This window comes from Rattus rattus, chromosome 6 (assembly GCF_011064425.1).
Source record: "Rattus rattus isolate New Zealand chromosome 6, Rrattus_CSIRO_v1, whole genome shotgun sequence".
NCBI classification, from domain to species: Eukaryota; Metazoa; Chordata; class Mammalia; order Rodentia; family Muridae; genus Rattus; species Rattus rattus.
This window is the reverse complement of record NC_046159.1, coordinates 101,705,282-101,722,879: the sequence shown is the minus strand read 5'-3', so window position 1 is coordinate 101,722,879 and position 17,598 is coordinate 101,705,282. Positions and strand designations below refer to the sequence as shown.

Below are 17,598 nucleotides of genomic sequence, written 5' to 3'. Positions count from 1 at the left end.
GTTCGAGCTCCCACCAGATCCACCCTCCAACCTTCTGTACCCTCCGCCTTGGGGATGACCTCAGAAAGTATTACTCATAACACAGAGTTATGCCAAGGAACGTGGCAGTCATGTCTTCCAGTTCACATTTAGGCAGTAAGGGGAAGGTGGCTTACGGAGGATTCTCTCCAGTGACTCGCACCTTCGGACCTCATTCACAAACTTCCTCTGGAAGCTGTTTACATTTGCGTTCAGCTGCAGGAAAGGAGAACCACAGGCTTACATTAGGATTCCACAGCTGGGCCCGGCTGTCCTTCCCTCAACACTGCATCATCGTCTTGATGCTGGAGACTGTTGCTAGGAAAGCATTCGGGATACATACGGCTGTGCACAAGACACACGAGTTATAGGCAAGGTGCGCCTTCCTGTTCCTGTGCTCCTCAGTGGGGTCAGGAGTAGGAGGGACCTTGAATACTGTACCCGTCTACACAGTGCATCCGGGTCATCGACAAGAACTCCACCTTTGCTGTGAGTAATTGTCACATGGTGTCTAGAGGGAAGGCTCAGTGCTTAAGAGGGCCTGCTCTTCTTGCAGTTAGATTTCCAGCACCCAAGTCAGGCACCTCCTAACCATGTAACTCAGCTCCAGTGGGTCCGACGCCTGTGGCTTTCGTGAGCACCCGCTCTCACACGCACATGCTGGCGTACAGACATACACACGTACACGTGATACAAATAAAAGCTTTTTAAAATGTTAGTGCGCACTGGCCTGTTGTCAGGTGCTGTGCTAACAACCAGAGGTGCAAAGGGGGCTGGGGTCTGACTTGTGAGCTTGCTGAGGAAATAAAGGACTGATTTTCTAAGTTGGCCTCAGTAAAAGCTTGACAAAGATGTAATGGCCCACGAGAAGCAGCGCCCCAGGCAGCCCATTCCTAGAGTGTCTTCCCTGGAACTCAGTGTCTTTAGCAACTGCGGACTCCGGAATGTGCTGCCTCTAGTCCGACCAGTCAAGAGAAAACAGACTCTGAGTTCGTTTTGGAAATCATTAATCCACGCATTCACTGCCCAGATCCAGTGTTTGGAGATGCTGTACAAGGGTTGAGACACGGAGACAGCTAATATCCAGCCCTTGCACTAAAGCTTCCAGAGAAGACATGGGAAGAGGATTTCTTGAGGGTCATCGGAAATCTTAGCCAGAAGTCAGGGCCATGGAATTACACCCATCCCAGCTCTTCCTGCAGAATGTGTTTTTGCTGATTAGCAGAAATATTGTGCAAGGGCTGTCTGCTGCCACCCCCACCCTCCTCCTATCTCCAGAGAATGCAGTACCTACATCTTTGAATTGAACCAAGCCAAGCTCCCCCAGCTCAGCCACACAGCAGTATGCAGCCTCCACCTGGAGAAACACTTGGGATAAGCACATCTCCTCACTTCGAAACACAGACACCATGTTGGCCCAGCCTTAGTCTGGAGGGGGAAAAAAGAGAGAGAGGAATGGGAGGTAATAAATATATGAAAATCTTAATGTGATTGCTTTTGGTTAGGATTTTGAGAAAATCAAGGGCTGGATTAAAGTTCAGTGAAAGTGTACTGGCATAGTACTTATGCAATGTCAATCCCCAGTGTCCACTGTACCTCAGAAAGACAGACAGACAGACAAGACGAATAAACCAACATTATCCAGCCAAATAACCTCGAACTGAAACTTATGAGCACCAATCTGACGCCACAGCTAGAGAAAGTGCCTGCCCCCACCTCCAACTATGACACAAGAGCCCTGGGGAAAAAGGTGGGGAGGGGTGTAGCTTTCCCTCCAGCTCCGTATAGATAATGTTTTTACGTTATACAAGGATGAACTTTGCATGTAGGTTTGGGCCCCATCCCCAAGACAGCGTATCGGGCATGTGTATATATGGCAAACATGGAAATCTAAAGGTTCTTGTGCCAAGCATTTCAGCTAAGGGATGCACAAACTCCATGATGAGACATCCAAGGCACTCTCAAAGTTTCACTGGGAAGCAGAGAAAAGCGACTAAGGACCTGGCTCTCAAAGCTGCTCTTCCACCATTGAGCATTCTCATAAGCTTTCCCAACGCTTAGGGACAACACATTCCAAAGCATGGAGTGTAGCGTTTGTGACTCAACCTTTCCCTACCTCCAAACACTTATGGTGGGCCTAGGAGGTCGCTCAACAGAGAAGGGTGCCTGCCATCTGGCCTGATTTAACTGAGTTCAATCCTAGGAACCATAACAGAGGGAGAGCCAGGTATGGTAGTGCATGCCTTTAATCCCAGCACTAGGGAGGCAGAGGCAGGTGAATCTCTGAGTTCAAGGCCAGCTAGGTCTACAGAGCCAGGACCACACAGAGAAACCTTGCCTTGGAAAGCAAAAAATAACAAAATGCACACACACACACACACACACACACACACACACACACACACACAGAGTGTGTGAGAGAGAGAACAGACTTGGAAAGGGGTTCAACGAGCCTCAAAGCTTTCACCAGGAAACACACCAAGCTAAAAGGCCTAGCATCCAGGCTATTCAGGCCCAGGAGGACCTCTACCACATGTACAGGCAGGACAGACTGCCTGTCCTGTCACCCATCTGCCACACTGCCTAGAAGTGTGGGTGTTAGAAGCCCACTACCTCATCTTACCCCCATGGCCCAAGCCAGAAGCCTCTCAGGTTTGTAGGTCCAAGACTCCAGCCTTAAGATGCTCAGTCTCTCTCAGCCCTGGCTGGCGTACAGCCCTCGACTATTCCATTTTCCATATGACCCCCAGGACTTGCTATCCCGGATCCCTCCTTATTTCACTGAAAAGCTCTGGACTCAACTCCAGATCTTGGAAGATAAGGATCCCTCTACTTTATGACTTGCCTGGCCTTGACCCTTCCCCTGGTTCCACCTATGAGGGGACCCCTCCCCCCAACTCTTTTCCTCCTGGACTCCATGTCTATGCCTCCCAGGCTGACACCTACAGTCCTACAGTCCTGAAAAATTTAGAGGACTACACCTGTTCTAAACAGGAGTCTCTCACACACATTCTTCGGTGCCCCTAGACTCCCAGTTCAAATCCTTTCTGATTGCAGACCCCTTCCCAACTCCCACACACCCTTCCCTAGAACTCTGTCACTGGACCTTTGGGGGACACACACACACACACACACACACACACACACACACACACACACACACACACACATGTAAAAGCAAAACAGCCACAGTTCCCAGGGCACTGCTTCCCTTTAGTGTCTCAGTTGGGGCAGAGGGCGAGGGAGGGCACCTTCCTGGAAGAAAGGCCACGATGCTTCCCAATGGCCAACTGCAGTCAGTTGAATGCAAGCAGGCCATGTTGGCCTGTCCACTACAGACTTTCCCACAGAAGCCCCCAGAGGGTCCCCACTGCTTCTCCCATCATTTTCCTTCAAGTGAACCTGGAAAACCAGCCGTCCTCAAGCACAGATCTGACTTCCTAACATCTCGCCAATACATAACATGCCAGACCCTGGCCCTTTCGCCCCAGCAGGATAAAGTCTGAAGCCATGAGCAACCTGAGGAAAGGCCTCAGAGGTGGCCTTTGCCTACTCAGCGTCATGTGTCTCAGTCTCCTCTCCAGACATCGGTGCTCGTTTTCTTCCTGATTCTAAGCCTACCTCAGGACCTTTGCTCACGCTCCTCAGCTGAGTCTAGATTCTCAATCTTCCCTCTCTGCCACCCAACCAACACCCCACATAATGCTGTCATCTCTCCATTCTTCCAGCGAACTTTCCTGACTATCCCGCCTCCTGTCTGCAGTCGATTACCAGTCAAGGACTTGCTAAACAAGTTCCCTACATCCTCACCAGGCAGAAAGATCCCGAGACCCGGGCTACCCAGTGATCACTATTCTCGCATAGAGCTAGCTCAAAATTAACCACAAAATAATTGTCAAAAATGATTTCCTGACTTACTTCTTTCCCTTACCCCAACCCCTGGCCCAGAAGTCCACCAACTGGCACTACACTTTGCCTTTGAGCACCAAAATGAATCAGAAAGTTTTTTACTATTGTGTCTGATAAACTGGGCACCGTGTTCATTCACAGAAACAAGCCATTAGCTTCAGGCAGACCGAGAAGCACAATGCTGTCTCACCTGAGTTTCCTTGGAACTTGTTCTGGGTGGGGGTCCCCTTGCCCAGTTCCTGGAGCAGGGAACAACCAGCAGTAGCAGAAGCAGTAGCAGCAGCAGGCAGCCACAGTCAGTTGTGGCTTTCCAGTGGCCCAGGGCCCGGTGGCAGGGAGGCTGCTCAGCCTCTCCCCCTCCACACACTGTCCCAGCTCCCTCTCCAGAGGCCACTGTTGTATCAACACATCCTGCAGCGGGTGAGGTCAAACCTGCCACACCAGCCAGCCCTGCTCCACCCAGCCCCACCTGGGCCCCGCCCTCAACATCGACCTTGAAAGTCCCCACTGCAAGAAAGAACATAAGTTCTCTCTAAGAAGGTAACTTGCCCCTCCGGGAACTGAGGTGGGGTACAAGGTTTCCAGGGGGCTTAGAAGGGTAAGACAGAGAGCAGGCTAGTTCAGCTCCCACACAAATCAAAACACTCCTTCAGTCTCAAGAGTGAGGCTGGGGTGTGGCTTTCTGGTAGAACATTTGCCTAGCACGTAGGAGGCCCTGGGTTTGATCCCAGCCCTGCACAGAACAGTAAGAATGAAATAACATTAAGTAGTTTTAGAAGCAAACAAAGCGTCTCATTCACTGTCCTCGTAAATACTTCCCCAGACACTATTCCAAAGGTGAAGACACAGATGAATCCTTAGGAAAGTCCACATCCGAAGTCCAGCAAAGTGATGAGAGGAACAGAGCCAAAGATTGCACACGAGCTTCCTCTGCAGTGGCCACCTGCAGGAATGAACTTTCCAGAACAGTTTTTCCAGGTTGTTACGTGCCAGTCCCCTTTGTGCAGTACCCACTAGGTCCTCAAATGAGGGATGACTTTTAGGCTTTGTTTTTGTTTGTTTTGTTTTCATTTTGGGTTGTGTGTGTTTTGCTTTTTTTTTTTTTTTTTTTTTTTTTTTTTTTTTGGAGCTGGGGACCCAACCCAGGGCCTTGTGCTTGCTAGGCAAGTGCTCTACCACTGAGCTAAATCCCCAACCCCAGGTTGTGTGTGTTTTGAGACAGGCTGGCCTTGAACTTACCATGTAAAAGAACTTCTGGTCCTCACGCCCACACCTCCCTGATGCTGGGATTACGGGCATGTGCCACCACATCTGGTTTATGTGATGCCGGGGACTGAACTCAGGGTTTCATGGATACTAAGCAGGTCCTCCGCTAGCTGAGCTACATTCACAGCTCTTGTTTTCACTGTTTCTTATGGAAAACATTTAAATATCTGTCAGTAGAAAGACGAATTAGTCCAAGAACCTTCCAAGTACGTGTCATTCAACTTCAACTATTTGAATTTTGTGACACCTAGACTACACACTCCTCTATTAATACTTTAAAGCTAATGCCATATAGCATAGCATTTCTTTCAAAAAACTGTCAATGTGTCATACATCTCTAAAAGATAAGGATTTTTTTTTTTTTTTTTTTTTTTTTTTTGGAGCTGGGGACCGAACCCAGGGCCTTGTGCTTTCTGGGCAAGCCCTCTACCCCTGAGCTAAATCCCCAACCCCCAGGATTCTTTTATAGGCAGAAACATGTACACAAAGTCACAATCACACCTCAAATTCATCGACAATTTCTTCATATCAAATATCCTACCTGGGATGTCTGTGCAGGTTTTCACTGTCACCTTGACATAACCTAGAGTCACCTGGAAAGTGAGCTAATGATGAATTATTTAGATCAAGTTAGCCTGTGAGCATGTCTAACTGATGTAGGGAGACCTAGCCCATTGTAGGTAGTACCATTCCCTAGGCAGAGAACCTTAAACTATATAAGACAGGAAAAAGCTACACAAAAGCAAGCAAGCAAAGGTGCATTCATGAATTCTTTTGATATAGACTATAGATGGCTAGCTGCTTGAGTTCCTGCCTCAACTTCCTCAACTTCCTTTTGGCCTCTACGTTGCTTTTTGTCATTGTTTTGTTTGTTTGTTTGTTTTACTTCTTCCTTTCTTCCTTCCTCTCTTTCTCTTTCTTTCTTTCTTTCTTTCTTTCTTTCTTTCTTTCTTTCTTTCTTTCTTTCTCCACGGCAACATAAATGAAACTAGTAGAGTGTCTGAGGCTTGGATATTTAATAAGCTAGTGAGTCCCATGGTTCCCATGCATGGTCTAATTAGCACCATTTCTATGATAAGTGGAACTTTGTTTCAGTGATCCCTTCTGCGTGTGTGTGTGTGTGTGTGTGTGTGTGTGTGTGTGTGTGTGTGTGTGCTTTCGCTCTGTAAACCAGGCTGGCATCAAGCTCACAGAGATCCACCTGCCTCTGTCTCCTGAGTGCTGAGATTAAAGGCATGTACCACCACAACCAGCTACATGCTATGATTTCTAGGTGGGAGCAATGTGGGGAATGAGTAGCTTATTCTAGGCCTGGTAGGAAATGGACACTGAGGTTGACCATGACCACACTCTCTGTGCTGGTTTGAATGATAATGACCCCCACTCCCCGCCACACACACACACACACACACACACACACACACACACACACACACACATAACCATGGTTTCATATATTTAAATGCTTGGTTCCCACTTGGTGGAACTGTTTGGGAAGGATTAGGAGGTGTGGCCTTGTTGAAAGAGCTATGCCACTGGGGCATATGTAGCTTTGAGGTTTCAAAAGCCCAAGCTGTTACCCGTTGGCCCTTCCCCTCTGCCCAGTGATTGTGGATCAGATGTGAGCTCTCAGCTACTGCTCTAGTGCCATGCCTGTCTGCCTACTGCCATGCTTCCTGTCATGATGGTCATGAACTGACCCTATGGAACGATGAGCCCCAAATTAAATGTTTTCTTTTGTATTGCTTTGTTCATGCTGTCTCTTCACAGCAATAGAAAAGTAACTAAGACACCCTCCTATCCCTCAGGGCAGAAACGTCCATAAGTCCAAACTTAGTGGGACAGAGGGCAGAATTTGCAAAAGTAAACAGTAAGATACAGGTGAAAATCCGTGTGAGGAATCACAGTGGCTTATGCTGTCACCCTAGAGGTGGTAAATTAGCAGAATACTTCAGGTTGTAGAAGGTGCAGTGTGCAAATGGCAGGCTTCAGAGATTGTTAGGTAAGCTCAGGGAGGGGACCTCTCAGGAGGTGGCATTTTAACTGAGGCTTGGAAGATTACAAGGAGTTAGTTTGTTGGGCACACATGTAGTGCCCACCTACACATGTAGTGCCCACCTAGAATGCCAGCCTTTGGGAGGCAGGGCTGGGAGGACCAAGAGCTCCAAGCCTGTCGCTCTCTCTCGCTCTCTCTCGCTCTCTTTCTCTCTTACACACACACACACACACACACACACACACACACCTGTGCATGCATGCACCCACCCACACACTTCCTGTGCTATGAATATCTTCCTGTGCTTTTTTTTCTCCCATCAGAGAAGTCAATTTGTATACATTTTCTCCAAATTTCCTTGTGAAATTCTTGTATAAATTTGGGCAGTTTGTTTGTTTTCGTTTGTTTGTTTGTTTGTTTAAGACAGGATCTTGCTATATAGCCCTGTCTGCCTTGGAACTCTCTAGAGCAAGGTGGCCTTGAATTCACAGGGATCCTCCTGCCGTTTGTGATTAATTTTTAAAATTACATCCCTTCCAACCCCTTGACCATCCCCTCAACCTGCCGTAGTATGTAGTTAAGCATATAGCCATTTCTTCTACCAAGCAAAATACGCAACCAGATAAACTGTCCAAAATTCTCCCCAGGGAGAAGACTTGCCTCCACTGCTTCCTTCAAGGATGTTCCAGAGAGAGGCCCTTGCACAGTGACCATCCATTTTGAGGTGATGTCTGCACACCATACAGAACCATCTATAACCAAGTACTCAACCTCTCTTACTCTGCTGATGGCTCATAGAGAATTTGCCAAGAGGCCACACACACAGGCTGGAGGGAGAAGGCAGGGCAGTGAGAGTGGGTACTGAGGGCATCAAGTCTGCTCTCTGGTCTCGTAGCCTGCTGTTGTCCTCAGTGCTTGCTGAGGTCTGCTCCCTGCTTCCATTTAATGATGAAGTCTTGTGTGCACGCCCAACTTTACAGTTTGATAGATCAGGTAACATATAGTTCACTGTGGGCAATAACTTGTACTTCGATGGGCCATGAGCAGACTTCAGTGTCTGCTAAGGCCCACTAGCACACCAAAGGCTGTTTCTCTGAGACCCTATGACAAAGAAAGGGGATGGGTAATCTGGCCAAATAGCTCAAGATAAAAACACTTGCCACAAAACCAGACAATCCTGGTGACCCGAGTTAGGACTGTCTCACCGTTCTGGAGTTTAGCAACCGAAAGGCTTGGTTCCCTGAGGACTGCGGGGACAGCTGTGTTCCTTCCAGGTTTGTCTCTGACTTCATTGATGGACGGTAGTTCTTGGTTCTGCTTGTCTACAGAAATAGTGCTCTCACCTCTGCCTCCATCTTTATATATGGGTTTCCATGTCATAAGGACACCGGGCAGGTGCATTTGCTACTCTAATATAACAAATGATTACCTCTGCAGAAAGTCCAATTCCACATGAGGCCATACTCTGAGCTACCCGAGGTTAAGGCTACACCATACAAATTAGAAGGTTGGGAACACAATCCAGTCCATAAAGCCCTAGAGCCTTGAGACTGGTCCTATGGGAGGACCAAAGATCTTAAAGCTGGACAGGGGCAAAAGACCCTAAATGAGGGAGGAGGATAAACATGCAAGAGGAGAAAGCGTCTCAAGAATCATGGGGTGGCCATAAAGACGATGGAGTTTTCTGACGTCACTATATGCTTTACCTCACAGGTTAGAGGGAGCGGAATTCAGAGTAGGACGTCTGCAGTCAAGAAGTTGATGACAAAGGAGCAAAAGATAGGTGGAGTAGTTCCGGACATGTCTATCAAAAATGAGGCTGTAAAATCAAAATGGAGGGAGTAGGGCAATCTGAAGAGGAAACGAGACCTCAGGGAAGAGTCTATGGTGGCTTGAAATAGGTTCATCCATCAGAATACTTTGTCATCGGTTGGTGGACGTGTTTGGGAAGGATGAGGAGGTGTGTCTTTGCTGGAGGAGGGGTGGCACAGGCTGGACTTTGGAGGCATCAAAGCTGCCTACCGGCCTAGTGCTGTCTCTGCTTGGTGTCTGTCAGTCGGGACGTGAGCTGTCAGCTGCTCCTCCAACACCATGCCATGCCTGCCTGCCACCATGATCCCTGCCAGGACGGCCATGGACTCCTACCCCTCCAGATCTGTGAGCCCCAGTTAAAGCCCCTTCTCTATGTTGCCTTGGTCAGTGGTTTTATCACAGCCGTAGGAAAGTAAGATAATTTTGTCCTCTGTTTCCTGAGTACTAGAATTAATAGCGTGTGCCGCCATGCCTGCTCACTCTTGTTTCTTTAATTGTTTGTTTTACAGGCTTTAGAAAAAAAAAAGAGCAGGCAATTCCCCTGCCAATCACTTTACACACTCATATACATTTAAATGAATTCTTTTGGGCAGTGCTAGTTGGACCCCATGGCTTCAAACATGGCAGGCAAGCGTTTCACTACTGAGTTACACCCCGAGTTCTCTATTTCAAGGCAGGATCTCATTAAGTTGCACAGGCTGGCCTTGAACTTGGATTCACTCTGGCTCTTCTCCTCCCAATATTGGGACCTGTGTCACCAAACCATATATTTTTATATATTCTCAAAATCCCCAATTCAGTGCATTGAAGGAAAATAGCAGTTAAATTTGGTTTGAGGCCTTGAGAGAAAGAACTCTCACAGAGTTAAATCCAAAATGACACTGTTCGTGGCATCCAATGCTTGAGGACAGTGGTCCCCTGCCAGCTGAAGCCACTTCACACTTGCCCTGGAAGGTCTCTGGGGAGGCACTTGAATGGCCTGAGGACGTTCTATAAAATGGCTCTTAAGCTGAAGATCCAGGCTCTCCACTTGCTGGGTCCCCGTGCACAGAGAGCCTCTTGTGCTCTCTGCCCATACCAGGATTAGAGAGATACAACCATACTCATGAATCCAGCCTCACAGGAGTAGTCTACAAGAGACTGGCACTTAGCAAACAAGAAGGGGTACACATGCCCCAAACTCGAATGCTTGTGAGGAATCTAAGCTCAACAAAATACCCTTGCTACAAAGGTCATACTGGCTTTTCAAAGACCATTGTCTAATATTTTGGAACTGGACTCCAGCCAGATCACCTTCATTCAAGCAGACGATTTTATCACGCGCTGACGTCTAGCACGCCTGCATTTGTTGGCCAGCCACCATGCTCATGAAGAGCTCACAATAGGAGCAGGTGACTTGAAGTTGCTCCATGAGAGAGGCCCTCGCTTTCCTGTACCTCCCACACCCCACAATGGACTCCATTAATGGTAACATCTCTGTAGTCTGTGCACCAGCACACGGTGATCTAATTTATAGATCTTGGAAGCAGGATCCTTCTGCTGTGGAAATTCCCGCTTCCTCCTGGCCACAGGTGTCTCTCACAATGTGATTCAGTGACACCGGTACCATTGGCTCTCGCTGCTGTTTACGGCTTTACGTCCTGTGGGTGGTGGGCGGTGGGCGGTGCCCTGCGATCCAGCAACAGCCACAGACAGTGACTTTTCCCTCAGTCTCTTCCAGCCCCAACTCAGCCCAGGAAGGACCCTCGAGGGCAGAGTCCTCCAGCAGCCTCTTTTCTCCTCAACGTACCTTGGCCTTGCCTCAGTTTCTCTTCAGAGCAGACCCACTTCACAACACAAAGGAGATGTAGGAAGAGAGCATTTCACCACAGAGAACAAGACGGCACAGTTTTCACAGGCAGGTTTTTCCTGAGTTCCTAAGCTTTTCACTTTGGAATGACTGCACTGGGTTTTTCCCCTTTAAATTTTTTAGTTTTTTACCTCATTTTTCACACACAAAAAATCTATTTCCCAGCTTACCTCTTCCCCCCGACATACACATTTACTACTATCTGTACAGTGTTACTGTACACTGGTTACAGACACAGAACACTTAGAAATCCTCTAAGCCTAAGGGGGTTTTCAACCATCCTAACGCTTTGTGAGACCCTTCAAAACAGTTCCTCACGCCGTAGTGACCTCGCTTCCCCCACTACCAATCATAAAATTTTATCACCGCTGCTTCATAACTGTAATTTTGCTACTGCTATGAAATGTAATATAAATATCTGATGTTCAGGACATCTGATATGAGACCCCAGTAAAAGGGCTGTGTGCCTCCCCACCAAGGGATGGTGACCCACAGGTTGAGAACTGCTGCGTTGTGTCTATTCCGTCCCTTCAGAGAGCAGATGCGCAGGGAAATAAAGCGATCTATCTGCAGTCCCAAAGCTCATGTGCTGGTGTCAAAGCCAAGGGCAGCTCACAGCTCCAGTCTATGGGTCTGTTCCCGTCATTGTAGCCTTCCCCAACATCACTCCAAGGGCTCACCCATGCCCGCCCATCTGCCTTAGGCAATACACTCCGTCTGAGGATCATCTGTCTCCTCACAGTGGGTTCTGAGGACCCAAGGTAAGGGCCTTGGGGCCCACATAGTGTTGAAGGCATTGCTCCGCCCCGCAGCCCCCAGTATCCACCAGATAGCTTAAGCAGCGGCATCACCAAGCTATGACTTTGGTTTCCCACAGACTGCTTGAATCCAGGCTGCTGGCAGGAGTTGGCTGTACTCCCCATGGGGCTGAGGACAGTCTGGAAGAAGTAATGAAGGAGAGACAGAAGATGAAAGGGGTCATGGTAGGAGAGAAGTCAGATGTTGGGGAGCCCGAGCTAGCAGTGTCTGGCTCCGTATCTGGTCTCTCTCGGTTTCATGTAGTCAGAACTGGTAGGCGAAACTGCCATCATGAACGTGAACCTCATTTCTCAAAAACCTTAGCTGAAAGTTACTCTTGGAGGACACACTTTTCTGTTCACTAAACAAAACGGAATCTGACCACAAGCACTGTTGCGTCAACACTAGCCGTGTGCATAATAAGGCTGAGCCTGAAGTTGCCAATCACGGGGCTAGGAGGTTGACAAGCCCCACCCCTCTAATTGTCTATCAACTTCACCTTAAAATGTCCTTAGTCTTTTGATGCTCATAACTTTCTATCCTTTCTAAGAGAACCACCCACAATGTGTTTGGATCCCATACAAACTAGTGTGCTGAAGAGGACGGTTCAGTGGCTAAGAGCATTGCCCCCCCCCTTACCCCCTCACTCCCCTCTCCTCCCACGGCGACCTGGGTGGGATTTCTAGCACTTACCGGGCAGCTCCTAACAGCCTGTAACTCCAGTCTGACATCTTCTCACAAAGCATACACTCTTACACACACATCCAGACAAAAATAAGCAAGCAAAACACAACAACAAACATTGTATTTAAAGGGTAGAGGGCACTATGGACTCTGGTCCCAGGAAGTCACAGCCGTCAGGATTATTAGAGAGGAGGAAAAGGGAGGCACACACCCTGGAGGATGACGACCTTGCTCAATGTGCGGCCCTCCTGTCTATTTCTTCCGTCTTTCCTCTACGCTCCTAAGTCCCTCCCTCTCCACGAAGGAGCTTTGAGGTGGAGACCCTCTAGCCTATCGGGATTTCTAGCCCCTGAGTGAACTTGATTTATTCCTACCAACTTGTCATCTAAACCCTGGCCCCTGAGGAGCAGCGCTCAGACCTGAACTCCAATAACATCTTCAGAAGGATCTTTTCTTAACTAGAGTTTGAAAGGCCCAATTCAAAGCCCAAGGACAGACGTGTGGCACAAGGGCCACCCGTACTCACATGGGAAGCACCTTCACTGTGAAAGGGCCTTTAGGCTTTTCCCTCTCCTGGAATACTGGACTTATTTAAATGAAATCATAGATAAAATGAGATGTGTGGAGAGCTCCCACCACGTTGGCTATCTCCAACTCCAGCTACTACCATAGTGCCTGACTACAAACGGTTATTCTGAAGGGTTTTTGTTTCTTTTTTCTTTTTTTCTTTTTTCTTTTTTTCGGAGCTGGGGACCGATCTTTTTTCTTTTTATAATGTGTAACTAAACACTGAACTATTAGAAAAGAAAATCTTGGGAAAGTTCCTGCACAGTGCCTAGCTTTGAGTAACATAACTTCCTGGAACACTCTCCAAAGTAAACCCAAAACAAAGTGTAAGAAAGGGTTACTAGCTTTCTAGAATTCTTCCAGGGCACGCTTTTTTAAAAGAGATAAATTCTGCTGATTCTTAGAACTGCCCTGGAGTCCTTTCTCTGGTGAATTAACAAATCATCAGAGATTAGAGAAGTCAGCCATCCTACATTATGATAACTAAGTATATTTTTGATAAGAGAATATTTGTCATTGTCTCACAAAACAATCTCTTGTTATGAGAGAGATGGCTCAGCCATGAACAGCACTGGTTGCCCTACCAGAGGTCATGAGTTCAATTCCCAGCACCCACATGATGGCTCACAACATCTATAACTGTAGTGCCATAGGATCTGATGCCCTCTTCTGCTATGCAGATGTGCATGCAGTCGAATCACCCATATACTTAAGATATGTACATGAATAAACAAGTCTCTTTAAAAACACTTAATTTCAACCCAAACAATAACTGATAAAAGAGAAAAGGAGTGGCTGGATCATTGCCCTCCGCCACACCCTCTGTTTCAAAGATTTAATAGGATGCTGTCAGCTTAGGTCACAGGTGTGGCCACTAGGGAGCTGTCTAAAACCTTCATAAGTCACTGACTCTTATCATTTTGTAAGGATAGGTTCAACTCATATTTAACATATGAAAACATACATGTATAAAATTTAAACATTTGAAGTTAATTGCTTGTCATAATTATTTTCATTGCCTCGGGTTTGTTTGATTCACTTTTGCTGTTTTTGTAGTTGTTCATGTTTTGGATGTGAGCACATTTTTGTCTAGTCATGAACATTTGGAGATCCTTGAAAGCCTTGTGGATTCTATGCATCGCTCAGGTGTCAACCACGTAAATCAATGCTGTTTTACAATGCACTTTACAAGGTTTAGTAAGAAGAAAATGTGGAAGAATTTGTTGGGGAAGGGGGCACATTGGGAGAAAATTCCTCTCTGGATTTGGTACTATCAGTGAGCAAAATTACCACAGTGTAAAGATCATTATTGGCTTTATTTGCAATTCCAGGATGGAATTCTGCCTCATTCTATGACACTGAACAGACTTCCCAAAGGGCTGAGTAGAAGAGTGCTCTGTACAGACAGGAAAGGATTGAAGGAAGCCCAGATGGGTCATTTCCAAATTAGTATCCTTGGGGACAGAGAAACAGAGCAATAGGAAAATAACGATCAATTAACATCACGCTTTCTAGAAAGCATCGATGCAGGGAATGCAACTAGAAACTGGACCATCTCCGGAGACCTTGGAAAGCCAGAGCAGCAGCTTCCGGTCAGGTCGGTGGCATGGAGCTTTGGCATGAGGGAGACCATTTTGACTTCCAGCCACAGACCAGAAGCCTGGTCCACAGTAACAGCGTCCCCGTCGTTTTTTGTACCGAGAAGATGCGACTGCAAGATCCTGCTGCCACGCCCAGCTCCTGGATCGGTGTGTGCGACCAGGTCACCCAGCTGCCCTCTTCACGCTGACACCACAAAGTTCAGGAAACATGTGCGGCATTTTGTGCCTTAAATAGCTACCCGGCCCATCTTCTACTCCCTGCCCTAGGATTCCCTTTGCTTTATTTGTTATTTCAAAATTACTTTATCTCGCTCAATTGATTGTCAATAAGCCTCCTCCAATCCTTTGTGGATCAAGGCAGCCTGTAAATAAACCAATAGATAAATGACATTACTGTCCCCTATTGCCCTTCTCTCATTTCTCGGATGGTTCTTATTGACAGTGACTTTCTAGTAAAATGGGGCTTAGTGTTGAATTCTGAGTACCTGTCTGCCCTGTGCTGTGTTCTTTTTCAGGGATTACTTCATTAAGTCATCCTGAAAAGTCTGAGGACAGATGCCATCCTACCATTTTCCCATAAGGAAACTGAGGCTACGAAGCATTAAATGATTTGCCTGGGGCCATGCAACCAATAAGAAGCAGGGCTGGGGGTTGGGGATTTGGCTCAGTGGTAGAGCCCTTGCCTAGCAAGCGCAAGGTCCTGGGTTCAGTCCCCAGCTCCAAAAAAAAAAAAAAAAAGGCTGTACTGAGGCATCCACTCCATAGTTACCGTAGAGCCTGCTTCTCTTTTATGGATTCCCTGAAGAATCTAGAAATGGGCTGGGCTCCTGGGACTGGGAAAGCTGCCCAGAATGGCTTTAAGGGACCGAAGTGCAGGGATCTGCACCCCTCCCAGCTGTGGATCTGGCCTCCCAATGCCTCTCAGTTCTGTAGCCCCCTTCTCCACCCTCAGCCCATCTTCTTATTGCAGAGTCTGGTGAACCTGTCTGCAACAACCTGTGATGAGATTTCCCTGCATGTAGCTCTGGTTTAAACCTAGTCTGGAGTAAATGTGCAGAGATGGCTTCCCAATCATAAAACAAAGCCCCGTTTCCTTGGTCTTGTATTCAGGACCACTTACAATCTGTTCTTAGTCCATCCAGATGAACTGTAGGCTGAACAGTGTACTCATCAGTATCTAGACAACGGAATATACTAATGCCTGGAGACCCTGTGCCTATCAGTTTCCTTGTGCCTGGTGAGCTACACACCTTTGAAGTGCCGGATCAAATACCCCATCCCCATCATGAAATGCTCTCTCAATTCCCTTATCCCCAACCAAAGGCTTGACACACAGTGTTGCTACTAGGACACAAGTGAAGGTCCAAATAGTGGCTGGCTTGCCCTGGACTTTTCTCAGAAAGACCTAAAATTAAACTGCTTGAAGCATGTCTACCCAATTCCCCCAACTCATGGCTACTATTAATTTATTCCTTTGGAAAAACCTAAAGCAAGACCTATGGGCCACTGCACATGTCTGTCCATTGAACTTTTCTTTTCCATTTTACTTTTTGTGGTTGTTGCGGTTTATGGGCTTGGGTGGGGAGCGGCTCATGTAGCCCAGGCTGGCCCAGGCTCGATCTTCCTGCTCTCATCTCTTAATTCCTAGCATGACGGGAGTGAGACATGATCTTCTATAGAGCGTTGAGTGAGCTAGACTGCATCCATCCCTTTCTTACTGGGCTGTGTATAAGGACACAGTGTACAAAGTTCTCCCACTTCAGAGCTAAGCCGGCTACCCTAAGAACCCATCAACTTCCATCTGCAAACTCAAACTTCAACACCCAGCCAGACGTCACTTCCTCTCTAAGCCCCTCCCCTGCTTCTTTTGGATGTCACTTCCTCTGTAAGCCCCGCCCCTGCCCGTCTCTGATTTAATCATTCCCTCTTCTCTCTCTCTCTCCATTACTGTCTTTCCATATTCATCCAAATTCTTCCTTGCTTGGTCTCTGTGCTGGAGTGTGTTCTCCTCAAGGACAGAAACCATGTCTGTTACCTCATCAAAGTCTCAAATGCTAGGCTCTTGGGTGCCTTTCACCCTCAAGGTTGAGTGTGGAAGACACCGATGTCAGCTCCCTCTTCTCTGCTTTCAGTTACTTGTCCTCAATTAAATGCTGATCAAATTAAATGGAAAATTCCAGAAGCAATTCCTAAGTTATTATTATTACTGTTTTTTTTATAAGCAAGACTCCTTTTTTTAAAAATTTATTTAGGGGTTGGGGATTTGGCTCAGTGGTAGGCGCTTGCCTAGGAAGCGCAAGGTCCTGGGTTAGGTCCCCAGCCGAAAAAAAAAAAAAACAAAAAAAAATTATTTAATTTTATTTCCTGTGTATTGGTGTCAGATCCTGGAACTGGAGTTACAAACGGTTGTGAGCTGCAAAGTGTGTGCTGGGGATTGAATCCAAGTCCTCTGGAAGAGCAATGAGTAACCACTAGGCCATCCCTCCAGCCCCTATTATTTTGATTTTTTTTTTTTTTTTTGAGTTCTTTGTGTATCCCTGGCTGCCCTGGAACTTGCTCTATAAACCAGGCTGCCCTCAAACTGGCAAGATCCACCTCTGTTTCAGGCATGCTGAGATCAAAGACGTGCACTCCCACCACCACTACCACAACCAGGCATTCCTAAGTTTTAAATGGTACATAATATATTGTTATAATTGCTGCTTAATTATTAGCTGTGTTAGTAATCTCTTATTACAACTACAAATTAAACGTTATCATAGGCACGTATTTCTAGGAAAGTACGTGTGTATTCCAGTGATATTCATGGCTTCAAGCATCCACTTGAGTCCTTGGAATGTACTGCCTTAGGTAAGGACACTTCAGTAAGAACACTGTCAGTCAAACATTTAGGCTGAAAGCAGCAATCACGATTGCCACTACTCAGTTCAGAACCTTCACACAGCCTCCGGGCTTGCCTCCTGATGCAGGTTCAAATCCCCCAGTCAGTGCCCGGACACATAGTCAGCCTGGCTCTCCAGGCCTACCCACTCCTACCCAGAGCGGGACCAAATTTATCTACGTCAAGATCACAGTGGGCTTCCGAACACCACCTTGTG

General features: G+C 47.1%; 1 protein-coding gene across 2 annotated transcripts in view; it reads right to left on the bottom strand.

Moving 5' to 3' along the window:
* The window catches only part of Atp6v0a4 (ATPase H+ transporting V0 subunit a4), a 79,481-nt gene that overhangs the window by 43,168 nt on the left and 18,715 nt on the right, over nt 1–17,598 (bottom strand). Inside the window, exons 2-3 of one of the 2 annotated variants that reach the window (XM_032906742.1) lie at nt 1,313–1,440; nt 156–234 (exon numbers count right to left, since the gene is read on the bottom strand). In XM_032906742.1, the coding sequence (XP_032762633.1) occupies nt 156–234; nt 1,313–1,429 (196 nt within the window). In that variant the 5' untranslated portion in view covers nt 1,430–1,440. Of the gene's footprint in view, nt 1–155; nt 235–1,312; nt 1,441–17,598 lie in introns of those variants that run through there. The other variant, XM_032906741.1, reaches the window with a different exon arrangement.